This window comes from Rhipicephalus sanguineus, chromosome 6, assembly GCF_013339695.2.
Source record: "Rhipicephalus sanguineus isolate Rsan-2018 chromosome 6, BIME_Rsan_1.4, whole genome shotgun sequence".
NCBI classification, from domain to species: domain Eukaryota; kingdom Metazoa; phylum Arthropoda; class Arachnida; order Ixodida; family Ixodidae; genus Rhipicephalus; species Rhipicephalus sanguineus.
Genome location: NC_051181.1, coordinates 84,465,932 through 84,483,716, shown reverse-complemented (window position 1 = coordinate 84,483,716; position 17,785 = coordinate 84,465,932). Strand labels below are relative to the sequence as shown.

At 48.1% G+C, this 17,785-nt stretch overlaps 1 protein-coding gene across 1 annotated transcript; it reads right to left on the bottom strand.

Moving 5' to 3' along the window:
* Positions 1-1,321: 1,321 nt before the first annotated feature.
* On the bottom strand, positions 1,322-8,923 carry LOC119395960 (innexin inx2). The gene has a single exon (XM_037662990.2). The coding sequence runs from the start codon at positions 8,707-8,709 to the stop codon at positions 7,624-7,626; it is 1,086 nt and encodes a 361-aa protein (XP_037518918.1). The 5' UTR covers positions 8,710-8,923; the 3' UTR covers positions 1,322-7,623.
* Between the last annotated feature and the right edge of the window lie 8,862 nt (positions 8,924-17,785).

Sequence of the window (17,785 nt, the reverse complement as noted above, 5' to 3'; positions counted from 1 at the left end):
CAGAGACGTCCAACATATCTCGTCTGGCTTAAATCTGCGGTATTTTCGAATGTGAATCTCAGCGGGAGAGAGATAATAAACTTTATTTCATGATGACAGTCTGTAGTTAATCCCGGGTGGAGCCCTCTTGCAGAGCCCCACTGGCCGCGCCGGCTCGCCGGGTCTGGTCTATAGGGTCACCAGTTGGCTCTCCAGTGCCAGCTTGGAAAGCCGTGCCTCCCAAGACCACGTTAGGGTGGCTGACCACGTTGTGAGTGCTTGTGGACCATTGCCCATCGAAGGGCGAGTAGTGTCAGTGACGTATTGAAGGACTATAAAAAATTATGTGGCGCTCCATCGGCAAGCTGGAGAGAAATTCGTTAGTGTTACCTTTAATTACATCTAATTGCCCTCGATTACCTTGATGGTCAATACAAGCCCTTCTATTGCAAATCAGTTCTGCGGAATCACGCAAGGTGACGGAAGGCTTAATAAAGAAAAATGGTCAACCACCCGTTTGTAGCACCCTCGCGTTGCCAATTGTTAGCTTCCTGGTTAGTTCAATTGGTAGAGCGACCGCCCCGGAACGGTGTTGGTCCGGATTCGATCCCCGGACAAAGACAAATTTTTCGGCAACTAACAAGCTTTCTTTCTGAGAAATCCGTACGGATTTCCTTATGGCTTCGTGCTACAAATGGGTGGTTGTCTATTTTCTCTTTCTCACGAGCGATTGTCATCAACAGCCCAGCTACTGCGCGAGTAGATACGGCAGGCCAGCCACAATTAAACAGCCAGCGAGCTTCATGCAAACACCTTTCTTTCCGCCCACTTTTCGCCTCCTAATGCTGACGAAATAAAAGGAATATGACCTGCGAAATAAGTTTAAGTCGTTGCATCACCTACCTTGACGTACGATGTGGCGTCTGTAAATGCTTCATTGGAGTCAACAGCTCGGCCCCAACCATAGGTGTGCGCAGGGTTCCCCTTCATTGAAGGCGGGGGGGGGGGGGGGGGCGAAGGTTCGTCACAGCGGTCCCCTTCCCCTATTAAGTCTATGGTGCAGTGTATGGGGCGGACTTTTCTGCCTTTTTCGGATTGTCATTGAAAGAGTTATTTGTGAGTGACTGCCCCAATGAAAAATCCGAAGCCAAGAATGCTGCGATCTTGGTTCTTGGCTTTGAATGTAACTGTTTCTCTTGTGCCCAGCTGGGCCCTGAAGAAACAGTTACATTCAAAGCAGCGAAATTCCATTGCCTATAGTTCAGCACGTTCAAACAAATGAGCTTCAGTGTTTGCAATATGTATATTCCGATGGGGTTAAATGAAAATGCCACATACTGGCCACATTTTTCTTTCTTTATTACTAAGAAAAAACATCCATCATTGAGGAAAACACTAGTCATGCAGAGCTATAAGGCACTGCATGACAGTACAAGTCTCATAGAAAACCATGTGTAATCCAAAAACCATGTACAAGTTCACAATACACAACCACAACGCTCAACTCTGCATCCATCCTTAATATCATACCAACGCAAACAGATCATGCACACTGGTGACCGCAAGACATATTGCAGGTATTTATTCAGATTGCTTGGTCATGCCAAGCATGAAGGTGGATATGTAATGGAAAAAATGGTCCCTCTTAATATACACAAAAGAAGTAAACAATGAAAGGCTTCCACAAATGAAATCAAAAGATTAACTAGCCCCAGACGACGAATGATGATATGTGGCCCCAAAATTTGTTCAAGCTCGGCAAAAAATAATAAATGAGAAAGCTTATAAACTAAAAACACTGAACATAGAGTCCTGTATTGGCTTAGGACCGTCACATTTGTTCCTTGCGTCCCAAAGTTTTGGACAGCTTCAATGGAAGACAAAACTACGTTGTTCGCCTCGCCCTGGTCAGAGGAAATGAGTATGTGTGCAACATGAACAAAAAGTACAGACAATACACATATACTGGATGCTACTTGTCATTCGAATAAATAGAACCACAGTCAACGAGAAACGAAGAAACCTATACCACAAACAAAAAGGTGACCACAGCCACATGCAGTTCCACAGCTTGATTGGCTGTTAAAGAAATATTTATGTGCCTTGCAATAGGCTTTCGAGAATGGCGATTTCTGCAACTTTGCATAAAAAGAAAGATCTGAAAAAATTAGAAAAAGAAAACTGAAAGGCAACAAGTATGCTCACCGACACTCTGCAATATGCACATAATAGTTGTGTAACTTCACGTTCATGGCTACAGACGAATGCCGGAAAACTGTTACAAAACCTCCCTCGAAAGATGCATCACCCTGTCTGTGAGATATGATTAGCATGCAACAGAGCCAGAGGCAGCCCCTTGCGATTCTTCATCACCCAATATCAACGCTCGCATGACCACCCTTTTTACAGCTGCAAGTCAATTTCCCGCTGAGATTTGTCATGCAGTCTTGTACAACCTTGCTTCCTACTTTTGAGCACTGGCAGGTTAGTTTTTGTATATAAGGCAAACAAGACATGTCTCTCTCACATGCTTAAAAATGTCTCAAAATACACTGGGTCATATACATGGCGTCACAGAAGTTGCACCTTAATGAAATGAAATGGGACTCGCCAACTATCAAAATGTAATAACAACATGGAGAACTGTACATATGTCAGTGGGAGCACAACAAGAACTTCACTGCTTCATTATGCTAATTACTAGTTTTACTTCCGGCATTTGTGCAGCATACCAGTTTTAAAAACTCAGCGCAATATTACGATATGATGTGTACAGTATAACAGCCAGAGCTTTTCGAGAAAGCTGTGTTGGGAATGTTCGGATATCAGTCATGTATTCCGGAGGATGGAAATTTGTGTGAAAACCGCAGTCAAGCTAAAAGCTTAACTCTGGGGCCTACAAAACAGGCACCACTTGGTCCTCGATTATTGCTTAGATACACGAATGAGAAAGAGTTCATGAAAGTAACCAAAACTTGCCACGTACCATGAACAATTCCCGAGGACAGCAGCTCTCGCCAGTGGGAGCACTGGACACAGCAGACATCGTAACAGCTCCACTCACTCAATGCAGACACAGAACTAAAGCAAACATTTCCACCAAACTTTCAAGACCTTCACTTAATTGCAAGACAAGTGCACTACATGGTAAACGATAACATGAACTCAGCTGTGCACCCACTTTTTGGTATTGCAGGTGCTGAGAATTTGATAAGATAAACACCAAAAGGCTTCGGGAATAAGAACATCTACGTGAATTGCATTCCACTCATGCCTTCTGAAGCATGAAATATCACACTATCCAAAACATGGCTGAAACTTTGGAAAAAGTGGCAGTGTTCATGGAAGGCCTACAATGCCTGAAGTTGCAAGGTTGATGATGAAGGTGCTGTAAAAGTGTTTCGACAGTGATATGAGGTGTTACAAATGACTAAAGATCGTATAATCTACATATTTAACAGCTACTCCAGTGCCCACTGAAGTCACAGGATAGTCAATCATACAATGCACGACAATTAAACAAAAAAAAATCTGGATTGTCTCAACTTGGTTTATTGGTTTATGAACTCATTTAAGCTATCCCCATTGCATAGTCCCACTTCTTGCAGTTATTTGGTAACTTAACTTTTAAGAGCTTAAATCAGGTGAAGAATTAAATCTAGCGTTATGATACATTACACGCAAGAGATTTTTTTTAACCTCCCCTCCCTTCAACCATGAAAAAAATTGTGAATGGCAACAGTGCTGAGTTGCTAAAATGAAACATAAATGGGTAAATGAGTGCTTAAGAGTTTGAATGCCATTTTGTCTGGAGGTGAGACAAATGGAGGAAAATTGCAGAGGTGTTACACTTGCTTAAAGTCCCATCACTAAATATTACAAAGTTTCGAAAGAGGACACTTCACTGAACTACATGAACATCAACTTTCTCTCGTCAAGCCCCGGTGGGCTACAACTACACTCGTACAAAGTTCCAGAATGATGGATGGGCTCGCTCCTTCTTCACAAAACTGCACATGCACACTAACAGTTGCCTAAAACAATCTATGACATGTCTTCTATAGGATATGACTCGTTTATGACTTTGAAAGAACCATGACAACACAGAGCTATCTAGACTCTTTGGCTCACGCAGTGATTCGGCAAGAGGGCAAGACCCACTAGGAGACAATGTCAGCTGGCCAACATGCTGTCAGAGAAGAGGTTGATTTCATCAGCAAGAAGCGTTCTGTATTTCAAAAGGTGTTGCGCTGACTTATTACGCAGCGGCTGCTTACATGTCCGCAACTGGAACATCTTGGCAAATGGCCGTGCGCAGCAGCAGGTCCAAACCGGCAGTCTTACTTTAAAATGTCACTTCATATGGCAAAGTAGCATATCCGGACCACACAGATGAATCTCCAGTTGTGCACCTCTTTATCCCTCATGCAGCCCTACATTTGACAACCAACAGCTTTGTTCTTACAAACATACAAGGTTGATCAAGCAAAAGTACATAAAATGCCTCAAGTGACTGTTTTCTAGACAGTTTTGTGACCACAACACACTGAATGCATTGTTACATGGAAAGTATTGCATATGCAGACTCAGTTTCGTTAAAGGAATGTGCCCTTGCCCAGTCACTTTGGAGCACGAACAACTATCATAGTTCGTTTAGAGTAGATGCTTCGGTTCATCATCACCATCAATTGAAAGTCATTGCTGATTAGACATCATTACCAATGCCTGTTAGCGATGGTAGCGTTTCTTTTCTAAATTTTCTTTTTGTCCTCTCACATGTCTCTGTTTTCAGTTCGGAGACCTTTATAGTCCGTAACGCAAAAGCAAGCAGGAGAAGTTAGTGCAGTGAGTAGTAACTCACACTAAAGAAGCGTCAGTACAGTTGTGCAACGTAGGCAAAAATAACGTGTCTCTGTCGTGTGCACTTTTCTAATGCTACTGTTTCGCAAGTTCCGCGGTGAAGACCACGTCGAAAAGAAGAAAGGTTGATTTATCCGGCACATTAATTCATGTACTTCACGTAAAGGTCAGTGCGTGAATTCGCATTTCCCGGTCTGTTGCCAATCGTTATCCCAGATTTTCTCGCATCATCTTCGCCATGACATGGCACCCCCGCGCCAACACATACCTCTTGTCCTTCGCAGCCATCCAGGCCGCGTCACGGATGGAGAAAAAAAACCCAATTTTTACTACGGCCGAATACCAGTATCAACGCCCACCGGCATTCTCCGCGCACTAAATTCCAGTCGCGTGCGCTGGCCTCGGAAAGTGTGTAGGCTGTCTCCCTCCGATACAAACGTTTAGTGGCAAGCCAGCACAACGTGGGCGCGTTCGCGCGGCAGGCGAGTCACAAGTTACGTGGTGCTGCGCGTGACACCAGGCTAAGCACGATTCACCGTCCGTCGGCTACCTTGAGCGCAAGAAAATCCTTGACGCGATTGCGTCATCCGAAAAGAACGTCATGCGTCGCGAGAGGGGCCCCGCTTCCGCGTAGTGAGCGTGGTCGACGCCGCTCGCTTCCTCTCTCGCCCTGTACGTTGCAGCAGGCAGGGCGCCGAAGCTGATTGCGATCTCGCATTCGGATTCATTAAACGACACCGAACAAGGGAAACTGCGGCGGATGCCAAGCTGCTGCACGCTTTCTAGGCCTAGGCGCTCAGCCTCTTTCGGCGTCCTGCCCAGGACAATAAGTGTGGCAGAACAGGATGCGGGGGCCGCCGATGGCGGCGGGAAACGAGAACCCAGGTGCGACAAGAAAAGGGGCACTTCTTTCAATTTCTTTTTTATCGCTTTAAACTTGTTCACGCATTCAAAACGGTCCAGGGTGCCTCTCCCATCCATAGCAGTGAGATACTACCGAGTCGGGAGCTGCGACGACGGAGAGAAAAGAAGTAAAACACATAAAAAAGAAACGGCTGACAGAACAGATGGAAACCTGTAGGAAAAGCAGAGGGGTGGGTGAGAAGCGAGGCAAAAAAAGTCACGCCGCGTCCCACATGGGCTGGAGAGCTGCGTGAACTGAACCCTACCAAGACCGCGTCACGCAAGGGGGGGGGGGGCTACAAAAGGTCGGCGACGAAGCAACATAACACAGAAAAACGAAATCACGCGCCTTTGTGTTGCCAGCGCGAAACTTTTTCGTTTTTGGCACGGAGCAATGACTGCTAGATCACGAAGTGAAGATGGGCTACGCGGTTTTTTCTTCGGTCAGTGTGTGTAGGCGAAATCTTTGGTCACCCTTCACAGTCCCGCGTTGTTCCTCCTTTTGAGGAAAGGTCGCAGGCGAGGATTACGAAAAATGAAGAAAAAGAAAGAAGGCAGCCTAGCGTAACAGCCACAACTATCAGGCCGACGCAAACGAGTGCGCGGCATTCGCTAATGGAGACGGTACAACTGTTGAGTTAATTGTTTTCGGGACATCAACGAAGTATTGAGGGCACTGAACACGAGGTTGAAAACTCAACGACTTGCAGAGCACTATTTGAAAGTGGAATACAACCGCGCTGCTTCGATTCTTTTTTTAAATTATTTTTTATCGAGAGAGCAGCCGTGCCCGCAGCTGCTTCTCTACATGACGTCGCCACTGACCGATAATAGTACATCTTTTGGATTTTTTTTTTCTTTTTTACAGTGCCCCATCACGAAAACAATTCTGCCCAACCAATGTGCACGGCTACGCACAGAGAAAGAAAGAAAGGCGAAACGAACGAAACAAAAGGAACGCGATACCGCAATTATATACATTGTCCAAACGTCGCCATGTGGGAATCGCTACCACAAGTAACTATTTGCGGTAACAGTGGCCTCAACAATCTTCTTCCAGCGTAAGCGGTCGGTGAATTCAATGAGGCCGCTGCCTCTGAGTACCTCTCTACGTCGGTCAGAGAGATGATATTGCTCGAGTAGCTTGCGAAAAAAAAAACAAAAAAAAAACGACTCGCGCGATACATGGTCAGGCGAACTTTTTTTACCATTTTATACTCTCAGGACTCTAAACGAACAGCGTTTGTTCCAACGAACGCTGGCTCGAAACGCGAGCGTCGCGTTCCAAAAGGCGGCGCGGCTGAGAGGACGTTTCGGCGCCATGGAAAGCGCGGGCCCAGCAACGGCGCACCGTGCGAGCCTCATATATCGATCTCCGCCTGGCAGTGTCAGGTGAGCTAGCAATGGCGACGACGGGATGCAGTACGGTATCGCGTTGCCAATGGGGCCAGGGTGAGCGAATACATAAGGCACTGGAAAGAGCGACAACCGTAGGCGCCGCGACTGATTTCCCTGTGAGCAAGGTCGAGTTTTCAATCGAGGCGGATCAACCTACCAGTTGCGACACACTAACCTCTAAAGCTTCGTTTCCGCAAAGCTTCGTTCACGATATCGACCGCTGTCAACGTTATAAGCAAATGCCCTCAAGTGCTTCGGGAAGCGTTTCCTGTTTTTTACGCGGTATGGGGCTGGAGTTGTCCATTCTGCATTTTTCTCAAACACTTTCGCGAGTAAAGTGAGCAGTGTAAAACGGTTATAAAGCTCCTAATCGAAAACTGCACGAGGTATATCGTACTAAAACAGCTTGATATGAATGTAGAAAGTCCTATACGAACCCTAGAAGACACATCACAACGAAGACAAATGATGATGGGTAATCAATCAGACGAGCTCGAGGCTTTTGCCTTCCAAGTGTTTCTCCAGGTCCGAGATAAGGTCCCTGTAGTGGACGGGGTCTAGGTTCTTGGCGAGCAAGTCGAGCAGGAACCATTCGCCCACTTTGCAGCGGTCCAGCACGCGTTCCAGGTAGGTGACGTTCACGAGACGCGCCCGGGACTTGAGCACGTGGAACCTGGCCGGAGCCCAGATGAACAGCACCGAGCGGTACACAAGCACGAGACCGGAGAGCACTGCGAGGATGACGAACCAGAACCAGAGGAACACGTAGATCTTTTCGTTGATGATGTTGATGGGAAGGATGCACATAGCGTCGTGCTTTTGCACGTCGCCCGACGAACCGTACATGTGAAAGGTGCACTTTGTCAGTCGCGGGAAGACCTTGATCATGGGGTCGAAGCGCACCGACCAATCCCACTCGGTGAACTCGAGCACCTTGGTGCCGTAAGTGGAGAACTCGCCACCCAGGAAGTCGTCCATGAGGTAGATCTGACCGATGACGTTGACGAAGTTGAGGATCTCGCAGAGGAAGTAGTAGAAAGTGTACATCCTGTGGTGACCGATGTTGTTCATGAAGTACTCGACCAGAAGCTTGCGGCTGTTCTTGCGCTTGTCGTCGCACAGAATGGGAGAGTTGAGATCGAGCACGAGCGTGCTGATCTTGTTGCCCTCGCAGGCGAGCCACAAGTAGCGGGGGACGTAAAAAAGCACCGCTTGCAGGAACAGCACGAAGCACACCCACTGGTAGTAGCCGTGGTACACTCGCTGCTCGCCCGGAGTGTACTTGTCCACGCCGGGGTAGGGTACTTGGACGCCGACCTTCTTGTTCCAGGCATCCTTGACGCTGAACGTCGAGTGGATCCAACAGAAGGTGTCCAACACTCTCGTCGGAACGCTGTCCTTGCTTATGCAGTCGATAGGGTCACCGATGTACTGCCGACTCGTGACAAGGATGCTGAAGGCAATTAGAAGCGCGCACGTCACCTTGTAGTGCAACCGAAACACATGGTTGTCGGTGACGATCGTTTCGATCTTGATGAGATTCTTCAGTCCTCCGAATATCTTATCCATGGCTGCGAAGGCTTCGTTTTCGGCGGCGACCGCCTAAAGGAAAAGGCACGGTTGTTTCGTTCGTTGCTGAAGCGGCGCGACGACGCACAAAAAGTACGCTCGCCGCCGACTGCCAGACAAAAATGGGCGATGCGAGCACTTTCCCTTCCGCGCACTACACAAACCGCCGTACGCCGAAGCGACGCAGCTGTCAAAAGAGAACGGCCTCGCCGGCGAGCAGCGAAGTTGGAACGTCGGCGCGCCGCGTACCCGCACGCAACCAACCGTAACGCTCTCCAGAGGCCCACGTGACCCGCGACGACCAATCAAGATTGGGCGAGAAGCGCGCCTCGTTTTGAACTTTTGTGCGTCCCAAGCGCGTCGCCCGCTTCCTCCTCTCTTGTGAGAACGTACAGAAAGGCAAAAGCTGTTGTCGGGGGGTGAGGATGAGACGTCCCGAACCTTTCTTGTCAGCGGGGTTCCCCCGACCCTCACGAGGAGGGCAAATTGAGAGGGTGCTTTTGGGGGGTTAGCTCGGAGGATGCTGCTAGGACAATCTGGTGCACTCTCTTCCCTGGAAATGGCGACGGGGAGGGCGGGCGAAGCGGAGGGGTCCAGGGGTCGTCCACCAACTTGCCAGCGGTTTGCCCGCGCTTGGGGGCCTCGGTTGCCGCCCGCTCGTTGTGTGGCCATGCGCGCGGGTCGATTTCGTCACTTGGAAACGGCCTGGCAAAACGTGCATCAAAGCGCCGATCGCACGTGCGACATTGGCGTGCGTTGGCTCGTCCGCCGAGCCAGTCCGTCCTCATCGTCTCGGCGCCATTCGTTAAAACAACGCGTCGCGTCTACACGCCAAGCGATGCGTAACCAAGGTCGTACCGAAGAAGAGCACACGCAGAGCCCGAGAAATTCCGTGCCGGCGAACTGTAGGCTGCGGTGGAGGGGGCTGTCACTCCGCTGCGTCTTGCGGGTGAGACCGCGCTGGGGCGTTGTTTGTTTTGGTAGTACCGATGTGACGCTGCCGTATTCAGCATCGTTGATGCGCCCAAGTTTGATAAGGCATGTGCAGGTGGCGGCGTACATCATAAACAACTCGGTCACATATCGTCGTTTTCTGTAAGTTTACACGAGTGGCGACGCAGTAGGATAGGGAAACAAACGTGGACATTTAGTGATGCCTGTCAGCACAAGAGTGGCGGCATTATTTCAGCTGGTCTCTTGCTTTCAAACTGTCGAAGCTGCCTTGTGGAAAACCGCACTGATACCTGTTGCAATAACGCTCATGATTTCACCATCTGTTTATCCGGCGATGGAAAATTGCGTAGCTGCGCCGGTGTACCAACACGTGAAGTCATACGCAAGCGCGTCAAACTGTCAAGAATGTTGTATATGAATCATGATGCACCGAAACGTGATCGCGAGCCTTCTCGAAATCAAAAGCCGAATTCGCCGTGCTTCAATGAGCGCACCGAAGTTCGTCTTTTTTTTCTTTGTGTGTAAATGTGTGGTACACCTCTTTAGTGTAATGAACATATTAATTAATATTAGGACCTTTACTCAGCATATACCTCGAAAAACCACCGTAGGCTTCGTGCAGCTAGCATATTAAAAACAAACACGGAAATACTCCACGACTCGAAGGCGCGTGGTTGACGGGCAGCTGCGCATTGTCAGCGTAGCTTGTAGGCTTCACTACTCTGAATGCATTATGCCAACTTTGTTCTCGTAAACCTTTGTGCCTTCTCTACAGTTTTAAGCATAATGGCTTTTTGTTTTATTATTCAGGTTTTATTACAGTAGTGTTGTACATGTGAGCAAAGGCGAATACCTCTAATACCTCGTCTTTGGGAGGAGGTGGTTGGGAGGATAGAATGCTGTGAAGCTTCGACACCCCCCCCCCTGCCTTTAAAGAGGAGTCACTATAGGCGTCAGCAGAGACAATGCTAGACGCATTGGTAAACTCTGCTGTCACACATGCCGCATGCAGCGCACCAATATCGCCGAACAAACAACAGGATGATTAAACAAATTCTGATCGTAGCCCCCTATGGCTATGGTCTGATGAAGAGTGGTCGAATCAGACTGCTCACTTGCATCGGACTGTCTGAACCGATGACATCTAAGGTGATATTTGACGATCAGCTTGTGAAGAAAGGAACACAACGTTCAGTTGGGAAGAGGACATGTAAAGCATTCACCCCCCCCCCTGATCCCTCGCGAACTGAGCAAGATTTTTCTTCTCAATTTCTTGAAGCAGCGAAAGAAGTACGTTATCTGTAGGCTTATCTAGGCCACAGAGTGCTCCGGATTGTGAGAAGGAATTAGCAGAATGCTAATGAAATCCTAAATGACAACCTAATAGTGTTCTCGAAAAAAAAAAAAAGCTTGCTTGAGAGTCCTGATCGTATGACTCGGGTTGCAATCGCTATAGATCGCAGTTCTTAGCTTGTGCCCGTGACGGCAGGCCAGATAGAAAATGGACGACTGCCGCGATAAAGGAAGAAACTATGCAATAATCGTATAGTTTTATCGACGGCTCTCTGTTTTTTGTTGCGCGCTCTTTGCCGTAATTGGTTCATACTTCACAATGAGCCAATTAGCTTAATTGAGTGCAACGACTGCTGCTTTCCGAACTTGCTATGCACTCACAAGTGACACCGGGGCGGTTCGTGTCTTTTCTTGTAAACGCCTCGCAAAACCGTCGTCAAGCCCCAAAGCTGTCATCGAGATGTCTCGTGCCCCCTCTTGGTCGTGCCCGCTGGCAAATTTACGACTTCAGGTTTCAACGGCGGTATTTTTTTCTTTCACAGAATAAAAACATCGCCTTGTGGGGGAGCCCTGCTCGTATACAATAGCGCTCGCGGCTCTGGAAACATGCGAAATACTCGAAAACCCCAGATAGGATATTGCTGAAGTCTTGAGAAGACCGCGAGTTAGACCATAGAAAGTCATATATATTGTCACGTGGTCGTGACGTCGACGAAGACAGCAGTCGGCGTTTGCAGCATGAAACTGTTTATTTGGCCGAACTTGTGGCCGGAAAATCAGAATAGAACTACAGCAATACACGCTGTACAATGATAGCGGCGAACAGGGCGTCGTCCGTCGATCAACTGACAAGCGGTCAAGCGCGTCGGCTTTTATACAGGTGCTATGGAACTTTCCAGCAATATCGCTGGTGGCGGCGTTATCTCTCGACAACGCTGGAACATTCGCGTGCGGCGCGCAATCTTAACAAAACGATCTACTAGAATCGTGAAGCTTCTCGAACACTGCTTCGGGGCCAGCGTCGAGCGTTGATAACAGTCCTTGCTGGTCAATCTCGAACACATCAAAATAAAAGCAGAAGCGGGCGTGGCAATATCCTGGAGTTCTGGATTGAACAGGATGGTTTCCAAGCTGCGGGCGTTGGTTGTGGAACGAGTGCGGAACGCGCTTTGAAAAAAGAGAGAGAGAGAAGAATACACAGAAAGAAGGCACGACAAAGTGCGGCGCTTTCGGTACGCGTTAAAGTGGCGGCCGTGGTTACGTTCAGCATTTGAGCATTTTATGTAATCTGCGGTTATAAACTTGCGAAATTTTGTGAAATCGAACGACATCTGGCAACCCGAAAACAAAGTCACACGTACTACAACTTTCTTCTTTCTTCATGTTGTATCTACATATGAGCCAGTCTTTAATATTTATCGCGTTCGCGCTTTGCCTTGTCCTAATTGGTGGGGCAGAGGCGTATAAGTTGCCTTACCTGACGAAACAGGGGTGCAACATCTGGGTTTACACTTCCCCAACCCCCTATCCGAAGTTTTGCCGTCTGAATTTAGTATTTTATATATGCATGAGCCACGTAATGGCGAAAGCGTTATATGTGGCTCATCAGTATGGCCCGTGAGAAATAAAATCTTCACTCCGGATCGGTGGAGTGAACACGAATGGTGGCAAAAGTCAGTAATTCATTGAGTGTCGCATGAGAACATATAGGCTTTCGCCTGTGGTTTCCATGGCTTAAGATGAAGGGACTATAAATTTTTTTAGGGACAAAGGCCGGTGTACACTGGTGCGTGGGCTTTTCTCACATTCAGTGTTCACGTCTTCAAGCGGTGCCGGCTCTGTTCCTTTTGATGCGCGCAAGACAATGTAATAATAATAACACCTGGGGTTTCTACGTGTCGAAACCACGATGTGATATTCAGGCACTCCGTAGTGGCAAGCTCTGGATATTTCGAGCATATGGTGTTTAGAACATCTGGCGTTAACGTGCACTGACATAGCATATAGTACACGGGCGTCTAGCACTTCGCCTCCACCGACGGGACCACCGCGGCCGGGATCGAACCCGAGATCTTCGGGTCAGCAGCCGAACACCACTACCACCGATTCGCAGGCACGTAGCCAGGATTTTTTTTCGGGGGGGGGGGGGGGGGGGGGGGGGGCAAGACCTAATTGTTCGAAAGACTTTCCATGGCAAAAAGAAAAAAAAAGTTGCCTGGGAATATAGAAGGCTGGACGAATTTCGGGGGGGGGGGGGGGGGGGAGGGTGGCTGGCCCCCCCTTGCCTACGTTCCTGCCGATTCGGACTACGCAAGACAATGAGACACTGCGTACTGCATATGCCGGGTGGTGAACAAAGCTGTGCTACCTGAGAGAGAGAGAGAAGGATGAACTTGCGGGAAATGCGCCGGAGTCACAACTCAGTTCGCAGGCATTTACACAGTCACGCAGAGCGGTTGCAACAGTGGACGCCGCAGTTCTGCCTCTCTTACGCTTTCTCCCATGTTTTAGTTCGAGGCATACGAAGCCAACTGATCGATCGAGATGCGGATACCTCTACATTCAATCAAACATCGCGATGGAATCTATCTGTCCGTTTCTTTCCAGTCGTTCAATTTGTTTCGATCGGCGGGAGGAAAGCTTTCCTCACAACTATATGCACTGATCGACGAGCAACGTGGCAGGCCGGCACGAATGCTCCGTGACGTCACCTCTTAGACGGCAGCTCAGCCAGCTTCGCGCAGGATACCCGGAAGGCAATTTGTGACTAACATGGTGCGGCAGTCTGCTCGGCGATTTTGTAATGAAGCGACGCTGTGTGAGCAGCTGTCAAGTGGCGTGGCGTGCACATGTGCTACGCGGAGGATCGCACTGCATGCGTATAAAACACGTGCAGTCGAGCTCTGTATATCGGACAGACAGATAAGATAAGAGTGTGAAATTTCAGCGGACATCCCCACTTCACTACGCATTCATGTGCTGAAAGCCTCGTTTAAGAGATAAACCGTAGAGGGTCCTCATAATGATTTACCAGTTTGCTATTTGGTCGATGTCATATAGTTCATATATAGATCATTCAAGTGCGCGAGAGTTTGCAGAAACAGCTGTAGAAACTTTTAGATAAGGTTTTATGCTTCAAGAGAACGTTATGCTAACCATGTTGGTAATCTATACTTAAAATTCCAACGCGGAACTGAGTGGACGGAAAAAAAAAAGCGAAGGGGGAAAAAAATATCGAGGAAAGAAAGAGGGACATGGACGACAAGCACTTGTCCGCAGCGTTTCTGCTTCTGGTCCGGGCGGCTTCCCACTGGAATTTCAAGTAGCTTCATCCTTGCCGTCGAAATGTGGTCATAAAAAAATAACAATAAAGAGAGAGAAGGGGGGATTAGCCCGGCTTCACTACCGATCAAGCAATCAGTCAATCAACAAGCCTTACCTCGTTACCTCGCGTTGATATTTTTGTGAGCATCATCGCAACGACTAAACAACCGATTTCAGAAACTTGACCTCTTTCACATTATCGCACAGTACATACTGGTTTCTCTTTTCTTTCTTTCTTTTTTTCTTATTTAATCGAAAAGAAGCAAACATTGTTTCTTTTGCTATATATTTCTAAGCTTGTACTCTCCGAATGACTTGTTGTTGGCCGTCTGAAATCATGGCTCTTATTTATTGCCGGTTTTTCGTACCTGGTCCAGGGCTCGATTCTCGAATGCCGCGAAAGCCGCATCCAGCTGCCCCTAATGGATATTCAACGTATTACTGGTAAACGAACGCCGCTACGCAGTTTGAAATTAATCCCGCTTTCCACGAAGTACACGCGCACCGCCTTGGCTGGACAAACTCGATCCACCAATAAATCACTGTACAGGTCCCCTTCGATCTTCATGCCGTAGTCTGTCTGCGTGTTACATTTCGTCAACACTAAACTAGACTGTCACACGGATGTCACGCGGTTCGGAGAACGGAAAAACAACGTGCAGCAACACGGGCTGACTCAGCTCTCCGGCCGCGGCGGCCGCATTTTCGATGGAGGCGAAAATGTTTGAGGCCCGTGTGCCTAGATTTAGGTGCACGTTAAAGAACCCCAGGGGGTCGAAATTTCCGGAGCCTTCCACTACGGCGTCTCTCATAATCATATCGTGGTTTTGGGATGTTAATCCCCAGATATTATTATTATGACTCAGCTCTAACAGTATGTCATATACTACCCTGCATGGTCCAGAGGGCGCTGCCTATCAGTGGCGTAGCGGGCTAGGCCACAGCATCTGCAGCATTCCGCTTCAGAGGGAACAGCAACATATCATCATCATCATCATCATCATCAACCATCGTCAACAACAACAGCAACGACATCATTATCACTTGTCAGCCCAGTTTTGCCAACATAGGCAGACAGAGGTGCGAAGAAAGTGAAACAAGATAAAGAAAACACCCGAAAATATGCGTCAAACATCATCTTACATCACATCCAGGGCATGTGCATTTAGACACTCAGATTGCGAACACTAACTTGCATCGTGATGAGCAATTCAATGTCACGGCGATAGCGTTTATCCCATTGTTTATCCCGCCTGCCCAATTTCGCTCCTTCCACTCGCTAGGCGATGCGTTCTGGCGCTGCTGTCGCACGGGGCACCTCCAGCGCATGGTGCACATTTTTCGTTCCGATTCTGTATAGTGAAAGTGAGAAGGAAGCCGCGATTTATGAAAGATGGCTGCGCTTGTGTGGGGTTGCACAGTTTGAGAACGAGTTACTGCACGCGCTCACGGGATCTCCGGACATTCCTGTAAGGTGTAGTCACCTATACACATGCTGTACGCCCTAACTGCATGTTCCATGGCAACCCAGGGTTCTAGAAAAAAAAAGTGAACAGAAGAAAGTACGTGTACGAAAACATAAAAATACAACGCAGTACTGCATGCGCAGCTGTGAAAGCGGATAAAGCGTACATGTAATAGGCTTCGACGAACAAGGCTGTTTGACGTGTAATTAAACTTTTTATTTTATTTTGCTTTGCAAGTTTGCGCAACTGAGTTATGTTTCGGAAGACAGGCATGCTGTACTGCTAAGCCCACGTGACGATTTCAACCGGCTTGACCCATATAGGGTTTTGCAGTATATATGCTGTCAGCGTCTTAGTCGTCATCTTCCCGCTGCAGACAAACAGCCGTATACCGTCAGTGACGCCTGTGACAAAAATGTGAACCACATATGAATTAGGAGAGAATCACATGTGAGTTCGAGTGAATTGAAATGAATGGAATCTTAAAGTGAATTAATGTGAACCGAATGCGAATGAGCACCCCGATGCAAGTCTCAGTATGTAAAACGATGCAATAATGACTATCTAGGCGAAATGAGAGCAAGCAATACCTCTGCGTTAGCTAAAGGGACCGCAATTTTCTTCTTGCCGTGGGGTTGATTAAGTCCATAGCTTGTCATCACATACAGACTGAACTGCTAGTAAATTTCTCTTTCTTTAGAAGCAATTCAATGCGAACTTCTGTTCTTTGCACATAGCTTCCAAGTTCATTACATATTCATCGTCCTTCATTTGGCGCTGAGAACGATGGGCCTGCCGGTGTTTGCACGCGACTCCAAAGTGACGTATCAGATCATCAAGATTTGATGGGATACGATGCACGCTTATATTCTCGCTTGTTAGAACAATAACGCCTAGGGTTTTAAGTGACAAAACCACGGTAGGTTGACGAGACACGTCGTATATAGCGGAAGGCTCCAGAAATTTCGACCATCTGGTGTTCTTCAACGTTCACAGACATCGCACACGGTATACACGGGCCTCCAGCATTTCGCTTCCATCGAAATGCCACCGCCGCGGCCGCGGTCGAGCCCGCGACCTTCGGGTCAGCAACCGAGCACCGTAAGCACTGTGTCACCGCGGCAGACGATTCGCGCTTGCATTCACCCATATACCCTTAAATTTGTATATGTATAGAAATAAATCATCGTAATATGCTCGAGCCCTTACGGCATATATATTCTGTACGCGGAATACGTAATGAAAGTCGGAACCGCTAAGTGCGCAATGCTGCCACGAAAAGTCACAGCCGAAATGTTGGCGCTATCTCTATTCCATTAGTGAAGAATGAGCAAGAGCCGTCGTGGGCAGCGCGACTAAAGTGAGAGCGTGTGTTCTTTCGGCGTACGCCTGAGCCATTTCCACGTGGTGCGTCTCCCCGAAGATTAAATCGCCCGGGCGTCCTCGTGCTTCAAGATGTAGCAGAATATTTATGATCCAAACATTTTATCGGCAATAAATAACGAAATCTGACAGTCACTGTTCATGGGAGAGGTGGGGGGTGGGGCTCACGTGAGCAACCGGGTTTGTCTTGAATGCAGATCGCGTTACAAGCGACGCACGACCGTACACTAACACTAGCAAAAAGAGAGCGAGAGAGAGAAGCCTGAGCTGACCTCCGAGTTATCTCGGTTGCTCCGGCTTCAGGATTTCCCCCCTGAACCCCCTCGCCTCCCCACTGGACCAGGCCTACACCAGCCTCCTGGAAGTTAATTATCAGTTCGTAGAACCAGCCCGAATAATCTACTTGCTGAGGCGGCCCTTCGGACGCAGCTCGTGTACATTTAAAAAGGGGGCCCGTAAACAGGTTTGGCTGACAAACAAACGAACAAGAATATTTGTCTGTGGAGCAGTTGTTATTCTTTGCTGCGTAACGCCATTCTTTAAGCGTGTCTGACCAGTTGCTATGCACATGGCGAACGTCCAGCGTGGCGTCGAGCAGGACGACGGTCCCAAACCAGTTCAATGGTATTAACGTGTACGGGGTTGCCGAATTCATA

Excerpts from the sequence above, each read along its gene's own strand:
- LOC119395960 (XM_037662990.2), bottom strand. The coding sequence starts at position 8,709 with ATGGATAAGATATTCGGAGGACTGAAGAATCTCATCAAGATCGAAACG.